This window comes from Pelophylax lessonae (assembly GCF_965119305.1).
Source record: "Pelophylax lessonae genome assembly, chromosome: 9".
NCBI lineage: Eukaryota > Metazoa > Chordata > Amphibia > Anura > Ranidae > Pelophylax > Pelophylax lessonae.
Window position 1 is genome coordinate 263,583,385 of NC_138776.1, and position 19,883 is coordinate 263,603,267.

Consider the following 19,883-nt stretch of genomic DNA (forward strand, 5'->3'; position numbering starts at 1 on the left):
AGTGCGGGAAATCTTTTATTCATAGAGGAAACCTTCTTAGCCATCAGGGAATACACACGGTAAATCATCTGATCAGGAAAAAAAGTAAAAAACTAAAGGAGAACCTTGTTGCATTACATTTTAGGGACCACCATGCGAGTAAATCGGATGGTCTGAAAATGAAAGGTATTTTTGTTTTGGATTTGCCCCCCCCCCCCCCCCCCATAAGAAGAGGGGACTGTGATAGGATACTCTTATGGAAAGGAAAATTTTGGATTTACAATGTAGACACCCTGATCCCCAATGGATTAAATCCAGAGTTTAATCTGAGTGTATTTCTGGAAGGTACCTGTGGGTGACGATGACGATACTATTACCTTAATATTTTCACACCAGAATGACTAAGCGGTGGGTCTCCATATTATGGCTTCCTATTACTGGCTATTTATTGGCCTTTGTGGGGGTTTATTATCCTTTGAGAAATTCTTCCTGTATTTACCCCGGGGGTCTATGGTGAGCCTTCTACTCACTCTATAAATATTAGACTGGGCTTGCAGAGACCTCGAGAATTCCATTGACTTTTTCCCTCTGCTGTCGATCTTTATACTTACCCCTATGTTTTCTGTGGGCCTTTGCCTGACTCTATTGCCCAGTACACACGATCCGAAAATCGGACGACTCTCCGTCCGTTTTTGTTTGGTTGCTAGGAACTCTCAATTATATTCGCAAATGGAAGAGGTTACTTACGATACGAATTTTCTCGGCCGATGATTCAAAAGCTTCCGGTATGCGTAACCACGCTGTAGCGTGTGAGGGGAAAATGATGTATACTGCTCATGCGCTGTCTACTGCTCACCATTTTTTTCGGACAAACAACATACTGATAATACGATTATCGTACGATGTGTTATAATACGATCAAAATTTTTATGCTTGCACGACCGGATAATATCGGGCGAACTGTCGTGATCGCCTCTCGTAAGCTGTGTACTAACGATCAGATTATCGTCCGATCCTTTCACAAGCGTTATTTTTCGTCCAATTTTCGGATCGTGTGTACGGGCCTTATGAGTGTTAGACTGAGCTTGAAGAGACCGCAGTAATTCATTTCTACTTTTTTGTTGTGTCGTCAATTTCTACTATGGATGGGCCCTCTGCCTTGTGTATGACCAGAGAAAGTGAGAGCAATCTGAGTATGCTTTCCCTTTTCTTCTGGACTGCTTACAATTGTAGCCAATTCTCATCTCCTGATTCATTCCGTTATTCCATGTGTCAGAGGTATAACTAAAACCTTCAGTGCCCCGGTGCAAGAAACCATGAAGGGCCAGCTGGCCAAGGCCCTTCCCTTCAAGCCTGGGGCTCTTCCCACTGATCCTGGGGCCCTTTACTCTCGTTTCGGAGCCCTTTATTACGGTCCTGCAGCGGGACCCTTTCACAAATTCTGCAGTGCGCCCCCTTCCTGCCATCTTGGGGCCTCCCCACGTTGTTGGAATGCCAGGGCCCGGTCGCACGTGTGACCTTTGGAATCCTGGAAGTTCACCCACTGGTGTCAGTGGTTTATATTTTTTGGTATTTTAATTGTATTATTTTTTATCATTTCATTTTATTTTTACAATGTGACTGACTATGACTCTGTCCATTCAGAAAAGGAAGGAGCTGGTAAATTACATATTTACCGACCCTTCTTCCTGGTTCTCTATTGTGACACATCCCCTGCAGCACTGCAGCAGCAGCTGGCAGGAGAGGGGGGGGGGGATCAGGGGATCACACAGGGGCCAGAGACAGCAGAACACAAGTGAACTGGATAGGAGGAGTGGCGGGGGCAGCATACAGAGGAACCTATCTCCTCCATTTTCCTCCTGCAGCCACAGGAGGAGAAATGAGGAGAGTGATTTCTCTACATGTTTCCCCCTGCCGCCCCTCCTATCCAGGTGTACAGGGGAGCCGCAGGTACCCCCTGGAGCATGGGGTCCAGTTGAAATTGCAACACCTGTAGTTACGCCCCTGCCATGTGTTACTTATGTCTTTGCTATGATGCTACTTTGACAATATCACTGTGGGGGGAGGGTGCAGTTGAGTTCATTGAATTAAACAATATAAAAGGACCTTTAAAATTTCCCCTCCTCTGATCCGAAGAAGTCCGCTGCTAGGCGGACAAAACGCGTCATCCAGTGACATTTTGTTACCTCCAGATTATGACCAGGTGTGCAGCGAGCCATCCTTAACCCAACTACCTGGCGTGTGTTGTTTGATACTAGCCGGCTGGCTGCTGACACACTGACCGCACTCCAACACGGAAAGGCTGGCTCATGGGACTGCACTCATCAGCTAAATTTATATTTACCAGCCAACTCGTAATGAGGATACTTTGAGACTGATATGCAAGGACTATGACCACTAATCAGCTTTCGACTGATCTTGGAATCCTATGTCGGGGGTGAAGCGACAGGAGCAGTGAGTATACATACTCCCAAAATTGTTTTGGTGATACATACATTATCCTGCTTAGCTCCCCCTTGTGTGAATCTGACCGTCCATCGTAAGGTGGCTTAATGCATGGATTTCGGTGAACCGCAACTCTAAAGCAGGAACACATACTGCCAGCGGAACTTAAAATGCGTCTACAATTGTGCATTCATTGCTAGGATTGCTCCATGGATGGACTCTACTGATCCTCGATTCTCATGAATGTTGAACCAGGAATGTTCCATTTAAGCAACCTACTGATCACTTCATCTTTTCCTCTTAAGAACTCCCCACTTTGTAAAGTGATATATACCTTTTTCACTGACTCTGGTTTTCAACCCAATTCTTCAAGTTCACTCTATGCCATATGATTGATCTGTCGGCCACTGTACTGAAGCCTTGATTAACTGCTTAGTGGATGTAACGGATCAACTGGCACCCCGAATGGGTACCTCCATTGACGTATGCTTCTAGTGCTTCCCGAGGGCTCCAAGCCACGAACCCCCATGAACCGCCGCAGCTTGGTTGGGGTCTCGCCATCTCCTACCCACCCTGGACCTACGACAAGGCTCCAGGTTCCAGTGGGTGAACCTCTCTTTCCCCAGAGAGTGAAGCAGGAACCGGAACAAGCTCTTCCAAGAGCTTAGTGATTATTCAAGGGAGTATGAAGAGCATAGCAATCCCTTGTAGCAGATTCCCCCTAATAAGAGACAGGACTCTAGATTGATGGTGAAGTAGAACTCAAGGTTTAATGGTACAGCTGCTCTTTTATACAGCCCCCCCCCCCCCCACATTGTTACCGCCTAGGTGGACCTTGTTTGGAACAGAACATGCACAATCCAATAAAACAGAGTAATACACTCAGTCACTCCCATACAGTGTACACAATCCCTCCTCTCTGCCTGATTACATTATCATATGCAGATGAAATTGTATACAGAAATAGAATTAACCTGAACTAATTATCTAGCCGTCTGGACAGAATACACATCCCACCTCATTACACAAATAGGGAGAGCCTGTCTCACACTGAAGTACAATACATATTAGCATAAGTGTAAACACAGACCCCATTTGAAGCAATCTAAACCATTAAGTATCTGTCTTTCACTCCCAGTGACAGTGAGTACTGTCACAGTGGAAAGTTCAGAGTGCGGGAAATGTTTTGCACTCAAATGTTTACTTGATAGATACCAGAATGTTCATACAGGCGAGCGTCCCTAATCTTGTGCAGAGTGCGGGAAATGTTAAACTAAGAAAGAACACCTACTTACACACAGGTGAGCACCCTTTTTAATGTTATGAGTGCGGGAAATGTTTTCCAAACAAAGGATTATTTCTTAGAAACCAGAAATGTTTCACTTCTTATGTACGTTTCAAACGGAAAAGTATTCACACTTATATTAGAGACTCCGTTTTCATGTTCAGAGTGCGGGAAAGGTTTCAAAATAAAGGAAATATAATGAGACATGAGTACTGCTTGTACTACAGGAAATGGATGCTGGATTGTAATGGGTGTAACTGTTTAGTCCATAAACAAATCTGAAACCACCACAGTCCACTCGGAGTTGGTTTACACCCGCATCGTCCTCTGACCCGCTGTGGGGTTGGCCGGCAGCTGGGAGCCATTATGTTAACCCTGTAAAGCCCACGCCAGTACGCCGCAACCGTATGCATCAGGGCTGTTGCGGCACAACCCCATTCAGTTGAATAGCATTGCCCAATTTGACCGGGGGTGTGAGGTTTGCAGCAACTGCAAATTGCAGTGCCACGTGTACAACCCCATCTGGCTGCCATTTAAGCTTAAGGGGGGGGGGGGGGGGGTGGTAAAATCCTGACTCAACTGTCTACCTTTACTGATCCCTCCCCACATGAGGCAACATCCAGGAAATCATGACAAGATGTGGGGCAACAAGTGTGCAATCATGACAATAAATTGGACAACAGAGGGGCAATCAAGACAATAAATGGGGCAACAAGTGGGCAATACATAGGGCAACAAATTGGTATTCATGGCAATACATGGGGCAACAATTGTGCTATCATGACAATACAGGGGGCAACAAATGGACACTCATGGCAATACATGGGGCAACAATTGTGCTATCATGACAATACAGGGGGCAACAAATGGACACTCATGGCAACAGGTGGGCATTCATGATAATACATGGGGCAACAGATAGACAATCATGACAATACATGAGCTTGATTTATTGAAGTAGCCGGCTTTTTTTTTGGTCCAACCAATGTATGATTATTAATACATTTGACACATTTGTTAATTCTATTATAAAAGATTTATGCTTTATTTTATTCATATCATTTACTGTGTGGTAATCACTTATTCTGATCTTGTACAATAAAAACGCTTCGTACAATATTCTGTGCCGAGTCTTCTTTTTTACCAATGATTAGATGATCGGTGCTTGGAATGTGATCAGTTCATAGAGTCATCCATTGGGGTTTTATTAGTGAGATGGAGATGAGTGGAGAAGGCACCACATTGACAGCCATTGGAGGCCCTTTCTAAAGCCCTAAACTTTTTGGCAACCTGTCTATGAGTGAAGGCCAGAAGAGTTCCAGGAGTTCTACTCTGTCCACAGTTCCCAAACCAAAAGGAGACATCCACCACATCTTCAATCTTAAGGTCTTAAATGTTCCCAGCTGGGCCCAGGAGTTCTGCATGCAATACACCAGGTCATAGTCTCTCTCTTTATCAGGGAGACTTTTTTTTCTGACCACCCCACATACATGTATTGCGACAGGGCGGCCTTTCTGCACAGAATCACGTACCTGTACATCATCTGCATTTCCGGGTCTGTGGCCAGAAGAGTTCCAGGAGTTCTACTGTCTCACAGTTCCCAAACCACAAGGAGACATCCACCACATCTTCAATCTTAAGGCCCTAAATGTCCTCAGCTGGGCCCGGGAGTTCTGCATGCAATCCTCCAGGTCATAGTCTCTTTACCAGGGAGACTTTTTTTCTTTGACCAACCCACATACATGTAATGCAGTAGGGCGGCCGTTCTGCACAGAATCACGTACCTGTACGTCATCTGCATCTCCGAATCTGGGGCGTGCACATGCGCCACCTGCACCCAGCTCCCGCTGGACACAGCGGTAGCCAATCAGCAGGGCCGCTGGCACCCAGCAATCATTCCCGAGACAGGCAGAACAGTTGTCTGCCAATGTAAACAAGGCAGATCACCGTTCTGTTTGTAGGGAAGATGGAGATCCTGTATTTCTGCTAATGGAGAAAGGAGATACTGGCGCACAGAGTTTATATATAGTCCAGCCAACAATAAATATCTAAAAATACCAATGATCAGGGTAGAGGGTTGTCAGAACTATGGTAAGAAATAGGCATATTTTTCATATTGCATGTGAAGAATTATGAATATATTCGCAAATAGAAGAAACACAAAATAACTGTCCATATTCCTCGGTCTGGGGCTCCATGCAAGATCTCAACTCGTGGCTTTTCAATGATCATGAGAATGGCGAGGAATCAGCCCAGAACTACATGGGAGAATCTTGTCAATGATCTCAAGGCAGCTGGGACCATAGTCAACAAGAAACCAATTGGTAATACACTATGCCGCGAAGGACTGAAATCCTGCAGCACCCGTAAGGTCCCCCTGCTCAAGAAAGAACATGTACAGGCCCATCTGAAGTTTGCTAATGAACATCTGAATGGTTCAGAGGAGAACTGGGTGAAAGTTTTGTGCTCAGATGAGACCAAAATCAAACTCTTTGGCATCAACTCAACTCACCGTGTTTGGAGGAGGAGGAATGCTGCCTATAAACCCCAGGAACACCATCCCCACTGTCAAACATGGAGGTGGAAACATTATCCTTTGGGATTGTTTTTCTGCTAAGGGGACAGGACACTTCATCGCATCACTGGGACAATGGATGGGGCCATGTACCATCAAGTCTTGGGTGAAAACCTCCTTTCCTCAGCCAGGGCATTGAAAATGGGTTGTGGATGAGTATTCCATCATAACAATGACCCAAAACACACGGCCAAGGCAACAAAGGAGTGGCTCAAAAAGCACATTAAGGTCCTGGAGTGGCCTAGCCAGTCTCCAGACCTTAATCCCATAGAAAATATGTGGAGGGAGCTGAAGGTTCGAGTTACCAAACCTCAGCCTCAAAACCTTAATGACTTGGAGAGGATCTGCAAAGAGGAGTGGGAAAAAATCTCTCCAAAGATGCTTGCAAACCTGGTGGCCAACTACAAGAAACGTCTGACCTCTGTGATTGCCAACAAGAGTTTTGCCACCAAGTAGCAAGTCATATTTTGTGAAGGGGTCAAATAATTATTTCACTCAGTAAAATACAAATCAGTTTATAACTTTTTTTAAATGCGTTTTTCTGGATATTTTTGTTGTTTTTCTGTCTCTCACTGGTAAAATAAACCGACCATTAAAATTATAGACTGATCATTTCTTTGTCAGTGGGCAAATGTACAAAATCATCAGGTGTTCAAATACATTTTTTTCGCTCACTGTATAAAAAGTGATCTCGTATTAGGCACTGCCTGGTCATGATCCATTTTGGGGAATCTACGTACCCCAGAAGAAATAGAACGGGATCTAGACCTAAGATAACCTCTGGATATGACACTGAGCACGTGCACTCAACTTCTTTGGTCGACCATGGCGAGGCCTGTTCTGAGTGGAACCTGTCCTGTTAAACCGCTATATGGTCTTGGCCACTCTGCTGCAGCTCAGTTTCAGGGTCTTGGCAATCTTCTTATAGCCTAGGCCATCTTTATGTAGAGCAACAATTCTTTTTTTCAGATCCTCTGAGAGTTCTTTGCCATGAGGTGCCATGTTGAACTTCCAGTGGCCAGTATGAGAGAGTGAGAGCAATAACACCAAATTTAACACACCTGCTCCCCATTCACACCTGAGACCTTGTAACACTAATGAGTCACATGACACTGGGGAGTAAACATGGTGATTTGGGCCCAATTTGGACATTGTCACTTAGGGGTGTACTGACTTTTGTTGCCAGCGGTTTAGACATTAATGGCTGTGTGTTGAGTTATTTTGAGGGAACAGCAAATTTACACTGTTATACAAGCTGTACACTCACTACTTTACATTGTAGCAAAGTGTCATTTCTTCAGTGTTGTCACATGAAAAGATATAATAAAATATTTACAAAAATGTGAGGGGTGTACTTACTTTTGTCAGATACTGTACTCTTTGATCGCCTCTATGACCTTGGGGGACCGGAACGACGTCATGACCTCACTTCTGGTCCAGGCTGGAAGTAAATCATTTTTTTTAAGTTTTGTTTTTTTTCATCTTTTGCTTTCAAAGTTAAAGAAGAGATTTGGGGTCTTTTGCCCCCAGATCTCTCATAAAGAGGACCTGTCATCCTTATTTCTATTACAAGGGATGTTTGCATTCCTTGTATTAGGAATAAAAGTGATGAAAAAAAAAAGGCACTGTGTAAAGATAAAAAGTAAAAACAAAAAAAAATGTACAGAGCCCCCGTCCCTCCGTGCTCGCGCGCAGGAGCGAACCCATACATAAGTCGCGCACGCAAATGTAAACAGTATTTGCACCACACATGTGAGGTATCACCATGAACGTTAGATCGGGAGCGAATATTCTAGCACTAGATCTTCTGTGTACTTCTAAACAGATCACCTGTGAAAGCTTTTTAAAAGTCACCTATGGAGATTTTTAAGTACTGTACTTTGTCACCATTCTACGAGTGTGCCCAATTTAAAAGTGTGACATGTTAGGTATCTATTTACTCTAAGTAACATTATCTTTTACATCATACAAAAAAATTGAGGTTTAGGGGTATTGTGTTTTTTTAATGACTTAAGGTCTATTTTTCCCCCAAAAAATTTGTTTGCAAACCGCTGCGCAAATACCATGTGACATAAAAAATTACAACTATCCCCATTTTTTTCTCTTGGTCCTCTGCTAAAAAAAATTGTAAAATGTTTCGGGGTTCCAAGTAGTTTTCTAGCAAGAAATACTGATAGTGTTCGGAAGAAGATGAAGGGAGAACACCCTGAAGGCCAGTCCTGAAAAGTTTCCTGTTAGAGCAAAAAACCAAAACATCACCGAGAGAACTCAACTGTTTTGCTGCGAGGAACAAAAACGCCTACAATTACCGTAAGTACGCTAAGTACAAAAATCCCAATGTGGTCCACAGGGTGGTGACCTGACTTCTCTCAGATGGAACGCACAGACAGGAAGTGATGTAGATACTGACAGGAAGTGATGTAAGATACTGACAGGAAGTGATTTAGGTCCACAGAGGAAGTGATGTCAGCTATAAATAGGAATTTCAGAGGCCAGTCGGGAGGAAGAAGAGAGGAGACGTAGCTGGAAGTGGCAGCAGAGGAGGTAATAAGATATTATTTTCTATATATAATCTTTAATTACATAAAGAAAATGTTCTCCTTCCATTTTTATGCCGGGAGAACAGAAACAGAGGAACACATAACACTGAGAATCAGATTGCAGTCCCCCGGTGAAATCACATAAGTAGGATGAGCAGCAAAACTTCCTCCAGCTCTCCTGTAGCGCCCTCACCAGGCAGGGCCGAGATACTCCTATTCTATCTGGGAAAGAGGCAGAGCTCGGGGTGACCCCGACACTCACCTCTGGAAACATTCAGCAGCTTTCCTCCTTTGTCACTACTAACATTAATCCCGTCCTCTGCCCCAACACCAACTGGGCACCCACTCCTCACCCCAATCTAACACCGCTGTCAACCACTTCTCTTCCCCCCATCTAACACCGCTGTCCCCCATTCCTCACCTCCCATCTAACACCACTGTCCCCAATTCTCACCCCCCATCTAACACCGATGTCCCACCGCTCCTCACCCCTCATCTAACACCACTGTCCCCAATTCTCACCTCCCATCTAACACCGATGTCCCACCGCTCCTCACCCCCCATCTAACACCGCTGTACACCATTCCTCACCCCTCATCACCCCTGTTCCCTACTTCTCATTCCTCATCCAATACTGTTGTTCCCCTCTCCTCACCCCCCTTCCCACAATGCTCCCCTATATTCCACAACCCCCACTGACACTGTTGTCCCCCACTCCCCATTCCCTTATTCAACATTGCAGTAAAACACAGACCTGACCGGAGAGGTGAGGAGGATTCTTAGAAGGACACAAGGATCTCTACAAGGACGTCATGATGGAGAATCAGCCGCCCCTCACATCACCGGGTAAGAGGAGACTTTATTGTAAAGGAGAGAGCAGTACGGAGGGAGCACCTAGATCCCCCATCATCTGATAAACACATAGAAACAATGTATTCAGTCAGTGTGTGTGTTTCCTATAGATGGATCCAGTAATGGGAACCTACCAGGGAGAATTCCCTATCCTCTGTATTCCCGGGATTCTACACAGGAAGATTACACCATCCCCCACCATCATCAGGTAGGTGAAGATGAATGTTGAGATCATAAAAGTGACCTGACTGTATGGAAATATATTCCACTTTTAGGTATAAGGTTATTTGTGCTCACAGTTTAAAGAAACCATTCCCTGCTATTTTGTTTGCTTAGAATGAAAATCTGATAGATATAAAAGATGAGGTTAAAGAGGAAGAAGAGACGTATGTGATGGGTGATCAGCAGTTCAGGGAAGAGGTTGGGATGATGGACAAAGTTAAAGAGGAGGAATTTTCTAAAGACATCAGCACAGGTGAGTGATGGCCACTAAATACAAAAACTGTTTGGATATATGGATTGATGTTTGAGGATCTGTAGATCCACTTCTACAAAGACGTCATGATGGAGAATCAGCCGCCCCTCACATCCCCGGGTAAGAGGAGACTTTATTGTAAAGGAGAGAGCAGTCCGAATGGGCCACCTAAATCCCCCATCGTCTGATAAACCCATAGAAACAATGTATTCAGTCAGTGTGTGTGTTTCCTACAGATGGATCCAGTAATGGGAACCCACCAGAGAGATGTCCCCGTCCTCTGTATTCCCGGGATTCCACACAGGCCAACAGTAAAGAAGAGATAAAAGAGGATGATGATGAGGATTATGTGGTGGAGGAGGCAGAGTTTCGAAAAGGACACAGGAAGCAGTACCAGGACACCATGGTGGAGTCATCCAGTTACAGAAACCCACCAGAGAGATGTCCCCGTCCTCCATATTCCCGGGATTCCACACAGGAAGATCACACCATCCCGTATGTGAGGGGTGATCAGCAGTTTACAGAGGAGGTTGGGATGATGGATGCAGTTAAAAAGGAAGAAACTTCTCCAGATATCAGCTCGGGTAATTATACAAGAATGGTTTAAAGCTTACTTAGTGATGTTTGGTTGGGTGGTATCATTGATCTGGTTAGTTGTCATAGTTTGGTGTTGTGATTGCACCCAGTTCCACGACAGATCTCTTTTTAAACCTTAAAATGCTCGACCAACATATATGACTCCTGAAAAATACTTTTTTTTTTTAATTACCTTCCCACGTCTCCATTCCTAAAGTGAATAAGTAGTGGAAAGAGAGAGGGAAGTAAAAGACACCTAGAGAGAGGCAGAAGAGGAAAAGTAGGTTGGATGAGGGGGGAAGGGAAGGAGGGGTGGGGAGGAGTGGAAGGGGGGGGGGATTTAGCATTGGTAAAGCTATGGCCCTACATCAGCAATACTTTCCACCAATATTTTAGAGCTCCCCCAAACTCAACATGAGGTCTCTTTAGTATCGCCACCCTTAATTAAAGAGCAGCCTTCATCAGAGAGGAAAAATATATTCCATTGACCCCAGGTTTTGGTATATCGTTCGTGTTGGGGACATGTCGAGAGAACAAGGTTTTCCATTCTATTTATTTCTTCGACCTTTTTGAGCCACATGCCAACAGTCAGGGTCTGTGGGTTTTTCCATTTAAGAGGGATGCACATTTTAGCAGAATTTAGAAGGTGACGAATGACTGAATTTTTATAGGTCTGGGCCGGGATGTTAGAAGCATGGAGAAGGAAGAGAGCAGGATCATTGGGGAGCGGTCTGTTTATAAACCTCTGAGACATTTCACGTACTGTCTTCCAGAACTCCGCTAGTTTAGGATACGACCAAAAAACATGTAGGAGTGTCCCCCGGCCCTTCCTGGCATCTGCAGCACTGATCAGTGAGTGTGGGAAAGAACCTGCTCAACCTTGACAGCGTGTGGTACTTGTTAGGAGTTTGAAGTTGGTTTCTTGTATTTACATGCAGGTGGATGATGTAAATGGAATGATGTGATTTTGTTGGTCTGGATTAAAGTTACAGTCTAAAGCTCGTTCCCTCTTAGCTAAGAATGGGGGTTGGTAAGTCCCCTGGGGTGTGATCAGTAATGCATAGGTCGTGGATAATACCTGTGTCAGTATTGTAAGTTATAGAGCGAGGCATAGAAGGATTTAAATTCTTGTGTGATATGTCTAGGTAACGTGGCTTTTTGACCTGTGCGGGAGATAATAGGTTTCTACTTGGAGGGATCTAGCCAATAGTCTGCCACACTTATTTCCCGACTGATGACATTTTACGACAAATTTGCATGACTGCCTTGGCTTTGTAAAGTAAAGGTCATTAATTTGCCTACGTAGAATCATAAGTTCTACCTCTGAGGAGAGAAGAGTGACAGAGCGTGTTTGTGATGGGACTCCAAGGCATGCAAAGCTTGGAGTAAGGAGTCTAGTTGTGCTGTGCGCTGTTTTTTGATCCAGGAGCCATGCTTTATGAGCACCCCACGAATCACTGCCTTGTGTGCCTCCCAAATGATTCCAGGGTCAGTATCTGCAATGGTGTTAGTCTGAAAGAAATGGTCTAATTCTCTACATCTGTCAAAACAGTCTCATCTTGGAGTAGGCTTTCATTTAGTCTCCACATCCGGGTTCTGGACCATCGAAAGTCTGTTAGTGTGTAAGAAAGTATAACAGGGGCATGGTCGGACCATGTAATAGAGCCTATTAAAGAGTCACGGATCGCGTGTAATTGACAATGCGGCATCAAGAAATAGTCTATACAAGAGTATAGTTGGTGAGGTGAGGAATAGAAAGAATAGTCTCGTTCTCCGGGATGCATCAGGCGCCAAACCTCTATCAAGTGTGCACTATGGAGGGACTTTGCAATACGTTTGCGGACGCCAGGGGGGGACAGAGGAGGATCCCAGAGATGTATCCTCCGAAGGCATCAGAGGGATATTAAAATCTCCCTCAATAATTAGTTGACCCTCAGAGAACTCCAGGAGCTTCTCCATACCTCTAGTAATGAACTCATCCTGCTGGCTGTTGGGAGCATAATAGGTGGTCAAAGTCACTCTGACGTCACCAACTTCGCCCTTCAGAAACAGAAATCGGCCATTGGTGTCTTTTAGAATATGTGCGCAGTGTCCATGGTACCGTACTAGAAACAATTATAGAGGCTCCTTTTGATTTAGCCTCTGGGTTAGTAGAGTGGTAGGCCAAGGGGAAAAACCGGTTCTTAAATAGTGGAAGCTTGTCATCCCTGAAGTGGGTCTCCTGTACTAAGGTGATATCAATTTTAGATTGTTTAAAAAAATTTGCCTCTTTTCCGGGACTTTAAGTCCCTTAGCATTGATCGAGAGGATCCTGATGTTATCCATGTGTTAAGAAGGGCGAGGGGAAGGTTGGGAAGTGAGGTTAGGAAGAGGGAGGGGAGGGTAAGTAATAGGGGGCAAAGGGGTGGCGGTATGAAGAGAATGGAGATAAAAAGAGGGGAGGCAAAGATGGTATGAGAGAGGAAGAAAGGAAAGTCAGGCAAGCAAAGAATATGAGAGAGTGAAAGAGAAGGGGGCAATCCCACAGAGAGAGGCCTCAATTTACTAAGAGATAGCAAAACAAATGCTAAGACGCTCCCCAGCAAGGAGTCGGATGAATGAGCGTGTGCCTATGTGAGGTTGTGGTTGGAAAGAGCCAAGGAACCACATTGAGGGTATCTTTGACGCTGACAGTGTGTTTGCTGGGTTTGGTGGAGGAAATGGCACCTCTTGGAGCACAAAGAATTTTATTGTCGGTTACTCTGTTCTATGCGGGCAAGGCTATTCTTCTACATTGGAGGAAGACCGAAGCGCCATCGGTGGAGTATTGGAAGTCACCAGTGAACAAGATGCTGCCGTTTTACAAAGCCACATACCTGAATAGAGGATGCGTTACAAAGTTTCAAAAGATATGGCAGGGTTGGACTGAGAGGCCATCTACTCTTCTCGGAGGTGATTGTGGTCTGCCACCGGTGAAGGTGACGGTCACCTTAGAGGGGTGAGTTGAGGTCCCCTGATACTTAGGGAGGTAACAAATGAAGTCTATGCCTAGCAGACAACAAGCAGTGGTGAGAGGGTGGGGGAGGTTGGGGTATGGACCTGGGTGAGAGTCTGTGTGGGGGAGACACTGCCGCGTTGAGGTTCTCCTGGGAGGTTCTCCTTTTGAATTTTCCTATAAGTATTGTAGTACATGAGCATTGCACTGAGGTTGGGGGGATGGGGAGTTGTTTTGGTTGCCTTGTTTGTTTCTTGTCTGTTTTTTTGTGTTATTTTTACTTTAAAAATCAATAAAAATTAATTTTCAAAAAAAAAAAAGCTAAGTCCTAGGAATGAATAAACAGTAGGGAATGGGATAAGGCGCAGGCCAAGGAGATGTTGGGGGAGTGGGTGGAGTCAGTGAGATGTTGGGGGAGTGGGTGGAGTCAGTGAGATGTTGGGGGAGTGGGTGGAGTCGGTGAGATGTTGGGGGAGTGGGTGGAGTCGGTGAGATGTTGGGGGAGTGGGTGGAGTCAGTGGAGGTGGGGAATGGAAACATGCAGGAGTGACTATATATGAAGGTTACGATCGCTGTGTCTATGACTGTACAAAGCGGAAATATTGTGTACCGAATGGAATGGACTTTTCTTTCTTTATAATAAAACTTTTTCTGATTTAAAAGAAAAAAAAACACTCAGAAAAGATGAGTGGGGAAAATGTCAGTGGCCTCCACCTGTAAAACCATTCCTGTTTTGGAGGTCGTCTCATTGTTGCCCATCTAGTGCACCTGTTGGTAACAACCCCCTCAGCTACTTCACTGACCAGATGAATATCCCAAGAGTTTCCCTGACTTGATGCTATACTCTGATTATAAAGTGTTGAGCAGTGTATATGAGTGTGGAAAACTCTTGGTAATTTTTCTTGTCTTCTGACAGACGGACTCTGTGGTGGGAATAGAAGGACATCGGAGGAAGATGTGACTACAGAAGATAATGACATGGCATCTTCTCCAGAAGTAAATCCCGTTCCTCATAATATACATGACAGACCTCACCATTGGAGGAGATCATTGGAATCTCCTGATACTTCACATAGTCCTCTAATATCTGACAGTGCCGACGGGTGCGGGAAACCATCTCATCTCAGGGAAACTTCTTTAGATCATAAAAGGGTTCATACAAGAGAGAATTCATTGTCATGTTCAGAGTGCGGGAAATGTTTTAAACACAAAAAAAGCCTTCTTTGCCATCAGAGAATTCACACAGGGGAGCGTCCCTATTCATGTTCTGAGTGTGAGAAATGCTTTAATCTAAAATCATCCCTTCTTAGACATAAGAGATTACACACGGGTGAGCGTCCCTATTCATGTTCAGAGTGCGGGAAATGTTTTAGTCACAAAACATACCTTCTTAAACATCAGAGAACACACACAGGTGAGCGTCCCTATTCATGTTCAGAGTGTGAGAAATGTTTTAAACACAAAGTAAGCCTTCTTAGCCATCAGAGAATGCACACAGGTGACTTTCCCTATTCATGTTCAGAGTGCGGGAAATGCTTTAATCAGAAAGGACACCTTCTTACCCATCAGAGAATACACACAGGTGACCTTCCCTATTCATGTTCAGAGTGTGGGAAATGTTTTAATCAGAAAGGAATCCTTCTTGCCCATCAGAAAATACACACAGATAAGCTTCCCTATTCATGTTCAGAGTGCGGGAAATGTTTCAATCGTAAAGAAACCCTTCTTAACCATCAGAGAATACACACAGGTGAGCGTCCCTATTTATGTTCAGAGTGCGGGAAATGTTTTCATGATCAAGGAACCCTTTTTAAGCACCAGAAAATACACACAGGTGAGCGTCCCTATGCATGTTCAGAGTGCGGGAAATGTTTTAGTCAAAAAAGAGACCTTCTTAGGCACCAGAGAATTCACACAGGTGAGCGTCCCTATTCATGTTCAGTGTGCGGGAAATGTTTTTATGATAAAGGAAACCTTTTTAAGCATCAGAAAATACACACAGGTGACCTTCCCTATTCATGTTCAGAGTGCGGGAAATGTTTTAATCAGAAAGGACACCTTCTTACCCATCAGAGAATACACACAGGTGAGCGTCCCTATTCATGTTCAGAGTGCGGGAAATGTTTTAAACAGAAAATAAGCCTTCTAAGCCATCAGAGAATACACACAGGTGACCTTCCCTATTCATGTTCAGAGTGCGGGAAATGTTTTAGTCAAAAAGCACTCCTTCTTCAGCACAAAAGAATACACACAGGTGAGCGTCCCTATTCATGTTCAGAGTGTGGGAAATGTTTTCATCATAAAAGAAACCTTCTTAGGCATCAGAGAATACACACAGGTGAGCGTCCCTATTCATGTTCAGAGTGCGGGAAACGTTTTAATCATAAAGGAACCCTTCTTAGCCATCAGAGAATACACACGGGTGAGCATCCCTATTCATGTTCAGAGTGCGGGAAATGTTTTAATAATAAAGGAACCCTTCTTATCCATCAGAGAATACACACAGGTCAGCGTCCCTATTCATGTTCAGAGTGTGGGAAATGTTTCAATCGTAAAGGACACCTTCTTAACCATCAGAGAATACACACAGGTGAGCGTCCCTATTCATGTTCAGAGTGCGGGAAATGTTTTAATGAGAAAGGATGCCTTCTTAGGCATCAGAGAATACACACAGGTGAGCGTCCCTATTCATGTTCAGAGTGCGGGAAATGTTTTAATGAGAAAGGAACCCTTCTTAGGCATCAGAGAATACACACAGGGGAGCGTCCCTATTCATGTTCAGAGTGTGGGAAAGGTTTTACTCATGAAGTAAGCCTTATTACCCATCAAAAGAATACACACTGTTGAAAGTCCCTATTCATGTGTCCGGTGCGGGAAATGTTTTAATCAGAAAATAAACCTTCTTAGCCATCAGAAAATGCACAGGGGTGAGCTTCCCTGTTAACGTTCAGTGTGTGGGAAATGTTTTAATCATAAAGGAAACCTTCTTAGTCTTTAGAGAATACACACTGGTGAGCCTCCCTATTCATGTTCAGAGTGCGGGAAATGTTTTGCGTTCAAATGTTTACTTTTTAGACACCAGAAAGTTCATACAGGCGAGCGTCTCTAATCTTGTGCAGAGTGCGGGAAATGTTTAACTAAGCAAGAACACCTACTTACACACAGGTTAGCGCTGTTTTTAATGTTACGAGTGCGGGAAATGTTTTCCAAACAAAGGTTTATTTCTTAGAAACCAGAAAGTTCATACGGGCGAGCGTCCTATTTCATGTTCAGAGTGCGGGAAATGTTTAAAAATAAAGGAAATATAATGAAACATCAGAGTGCACCCCCTGCTGGTACTACGGGAAATGGACGCTGGATTGTAACAGGTGGAACTGTTTAGTCCATAAACAAATGTGAAACCACTACAGTCCACTCGGGGTTGGTTTACACCCGCATCGCCCTCTGACCCGCTGTGGGGTTGGCGGGCAGCTGGGAGCCCTTATGTTAACCCTGTAAAGCCCACGCCAGTACGCCGCAACCGTATGCATCGGGGCTGCTGCGGCACAACCCCATTCAGTTGAGTAGCATTGCCCAATGTGACCGGGAGGTGTGAGGTTTGCAGCAGCCGCAAATTGCAATGCAATGTGTACCGCCCCATCCGGCTGCCATTTAAGCTTAAGGGGAGTGGTAAAATCATGACTCAACTGTCTACCTTTACCAATCCCTCCCCACATGAGGCAACAGGCGGGAAACCATGACAATACATGGGGCAACAAGTGAGCAATTAAGACAAAACATGGGGCAACAGGTGGGCAATCCGCACAATACATGGGATAATAAGTGGGCAATCCTGACAATATATGGGGCATAAAACCAATGAAAATGGTGGCACTCCAACAGGTTATAGCGATGATATTTATTGCAGACAGTCAATACGGGATACAGAAAGGTGGACGCGTTTCACACGTAATATCGTGCTTGTTCACCACGGTGTGCGCACCTGTTGGTAATACATGGGGGCAACAAGTGGGCATTCATGACAATACATGGGGCAGCAGACAAACAATTCTGACAATACATTCTTTTTGTGTTCTACTTATAAATATGTATATAGATCTAACCTACTGGATGGAAAAAGATCACTGTAACATGCATTAACCCACAGCAGCCAATCAGGATTTATCTTTCACTGGTGAACCTTCTTAGAAGGGGGGGTGAGTTGAGACCTTGCATTGATTATAGGGTCCTCAATCCCATCACGGTCAAGAATGCATACCTGATGATTGGCTGCTTAATTTTTTTGCTCCTTTAGATTTATTGAAGTAGCCGGCTTTTTATTGGTCCAACCAATGTATGATTATTAATACATTTGTTAATTCTATTATAAAAGATTTAAGCTTTATTTTATTCATATCATTTACTGTGTGGTAATCGCTTATTCTGATCTTGTCCAATAAAAACTCTTCGTACAATATTCTGTGCCGAGTCTTCCTTTTTACCAATGATTAGATGATCGGTGATTGGAATGTGATCAGTTCATAGAGAGTCATCCATTGGGGTTTTATTAGTGAGATGGAGAGTGGAGAAGGCACCACATTGACAGCCATTGGAGGCCCTTTCTAAAGCCCTAAACTTTTTGGCAACCTGTCTATGACATTAGTCTTCCAAACTCTATCTCACTGAGCTAAGGCCAGAAGAGTTCCAGGAGTTCTACTCTGTCCACAGCACATAAGTGCGATAACGGGGGAAATCTTGTAGCAGCTCTGGGCCTAGCCGGTTTGACACACATCCCTTGCCTGGCGCATGTGCTGAATTTGGTGGTGCAGAGGTTCCTTAGAAATTACCCCGATATGTCAGAGCTGCTGCAGAAAGTGCGGGCCGTCTGTGTGCACTTTCGGCGTTCTCGCCCTGCTGCTGCTCGCCTGTCAGCGCTGCAGCGTAACTTCGGCCTTCCCGCTCACCGACTCATATGTGACGTGCCCACAAGGTGGAACTCCACCTTGCACATGCTGGCCAGACTGTGTCGAGCAGCAGCAGGCCATAGTGGAGTTTCAGCTGCAGCACGCGCGCATGAGTCGCTCTGCGGAACAGCACCACTTCACCACCAATAACTGGGCCTCCATGTGAGACCTGTGTGCCATGTTGCGCTGTAACATATGCAGACTAGGCCGCAATGTAATATTTTTTTCCCTAAATGGGTATTTATTGAATAGCAGAATAGAACAACAGTATCTAACGAGTGTATCTCACAGTAAACTATGCAGACTAAGCCGCAATGTAATATTTTTTCCCTAAATTGGTGTTTATTGAATTGCGGACTAGAACAACAGTATACAACGGGTGTATCTCACACGTACAGATACAGACTATGCCGCAATTTAATATTTTTCCCCTAAATGGGTGTTTATTGAATAGTGGACTAGAACAGTATACAGCGGGTGTATCTAACACGTACAGATACAGACTAAGCCACAATTTAATATATCTTTCTGTCCCCAAATGTTTTTTTTTATTGCAATGCACAATACAACAGTATGCAATGGGTGTATCTCTTTGTAACATACGCAGACAGGGCCGCAATAAACTTTTTTTGACCCTAAATAGTTTTTTATTGCAATGCACAATACAACAGTATGCAATGGGTGTATCTCTTTGTAACATACGGGGACAGGGCCGCAATCAAACTTTTTTTGACCCTAAATAGTTTTTTATTGCAAGGCACAATACAACAGTATGCAATGGGTGTATGTCACTGTAAAACATGCAGACAGGGCCGCAAGCAACTTTTTTTGCCCCTAAATGTTTTTTTTTTATTGCAAAGCGCAATACAACAGTATGCAATGGGTGTATCTTACTGTAACGTATGAATGAAAAACTGAAAAATAATTGTTCCCTTAATTGGTGCTTGTTGAATAGCAGATTTGAAATGCAGTGTCTGTCTAAACGCTGTAAGTCACAGTAAAATATGAAGGAAAAAAGTTTTTTTCTTTTTAAAATGCAGATTAAGCAGACACATATGTACTGAGCTTGCAGGAAATGCCCGCTACACACCGCACGCCTAACAGGTTGGATACTGTTATTGTTCTATTCCGCTATTGAATAAAAAAAAAAAACGATTTGAATGAAAAATAATTTTTTTACCCTAAATACTGAAAAATTATTATTTTCCCCTCACATTGGTGCTTTTTGAAGAGCAGGTT

At 44.1% G+C, this 19,883-nt stretch overlaps 5 protein-coding genes across 6 annotated transcripts in view; 4 read left to right on the forward strand and 1 right to left on the reverse strand.

Annotated features, from left to right (window-relative positions):
* Nucleotides 1-16,548, forward strand: part of LOC309563904 (uncharacterized protein) — a gene marked incomplete at its 3' end in the record, with an annotated part of 68,930 nt that extends 52,382 nt beyond the window's left edge. Inside the window, 3 exon segments of the mRNA XM_082268537.1 lie at nucleotide 1; nucleotides 14,888-15,141; nucleotides 15,310-16,548. Of these exon segments, the coding sequence (XP_082124663.1) occupies nucleotide 1; nucleotides 14,888-15,141; nucleotides 15,310-16,548 (1,494 nt within the window).
* LOC309564430 (uncharacterized protein) overlaps nucleotides 1-19,883 on the forward strand; it is a gene marked incomplete at its 5' end in the record, with an annotated part of 504,148 nt that overhangs the window by 176,758 nt on the left and 307,507 nt on the right. The window lies entirely within an intron of this gene.
* Nucleotides 1-19,883, reverse strand: part of LOC309563902 (uncharacterized protein) — a gene marked incomplete at its 3' end in the record, with an annotated part of 281,290 nt that overhangs the window by 98,165 nt on the left and 163,242 nt on the right.
* The window catches only part of LOC309562808 (uncharacterized protein), a 400,807-nt gene that overhangs the window by 69,560 nt on the left and 311,364 nt on the right, over nucleotides 1-19,883 (forward strand). The gene's annotated exons all lie outside the window — the stretch shown is intronic.
* Nucleotides 1-19,883, forward strand: part of LOC309562643 (uncharacterized protein) — a 361,535-nt gene that overhangs the window by 16,158 nt on the left and 325,494 nt on the right. The gene's annotated exons all lie outside the window — the stretch shown is intronic.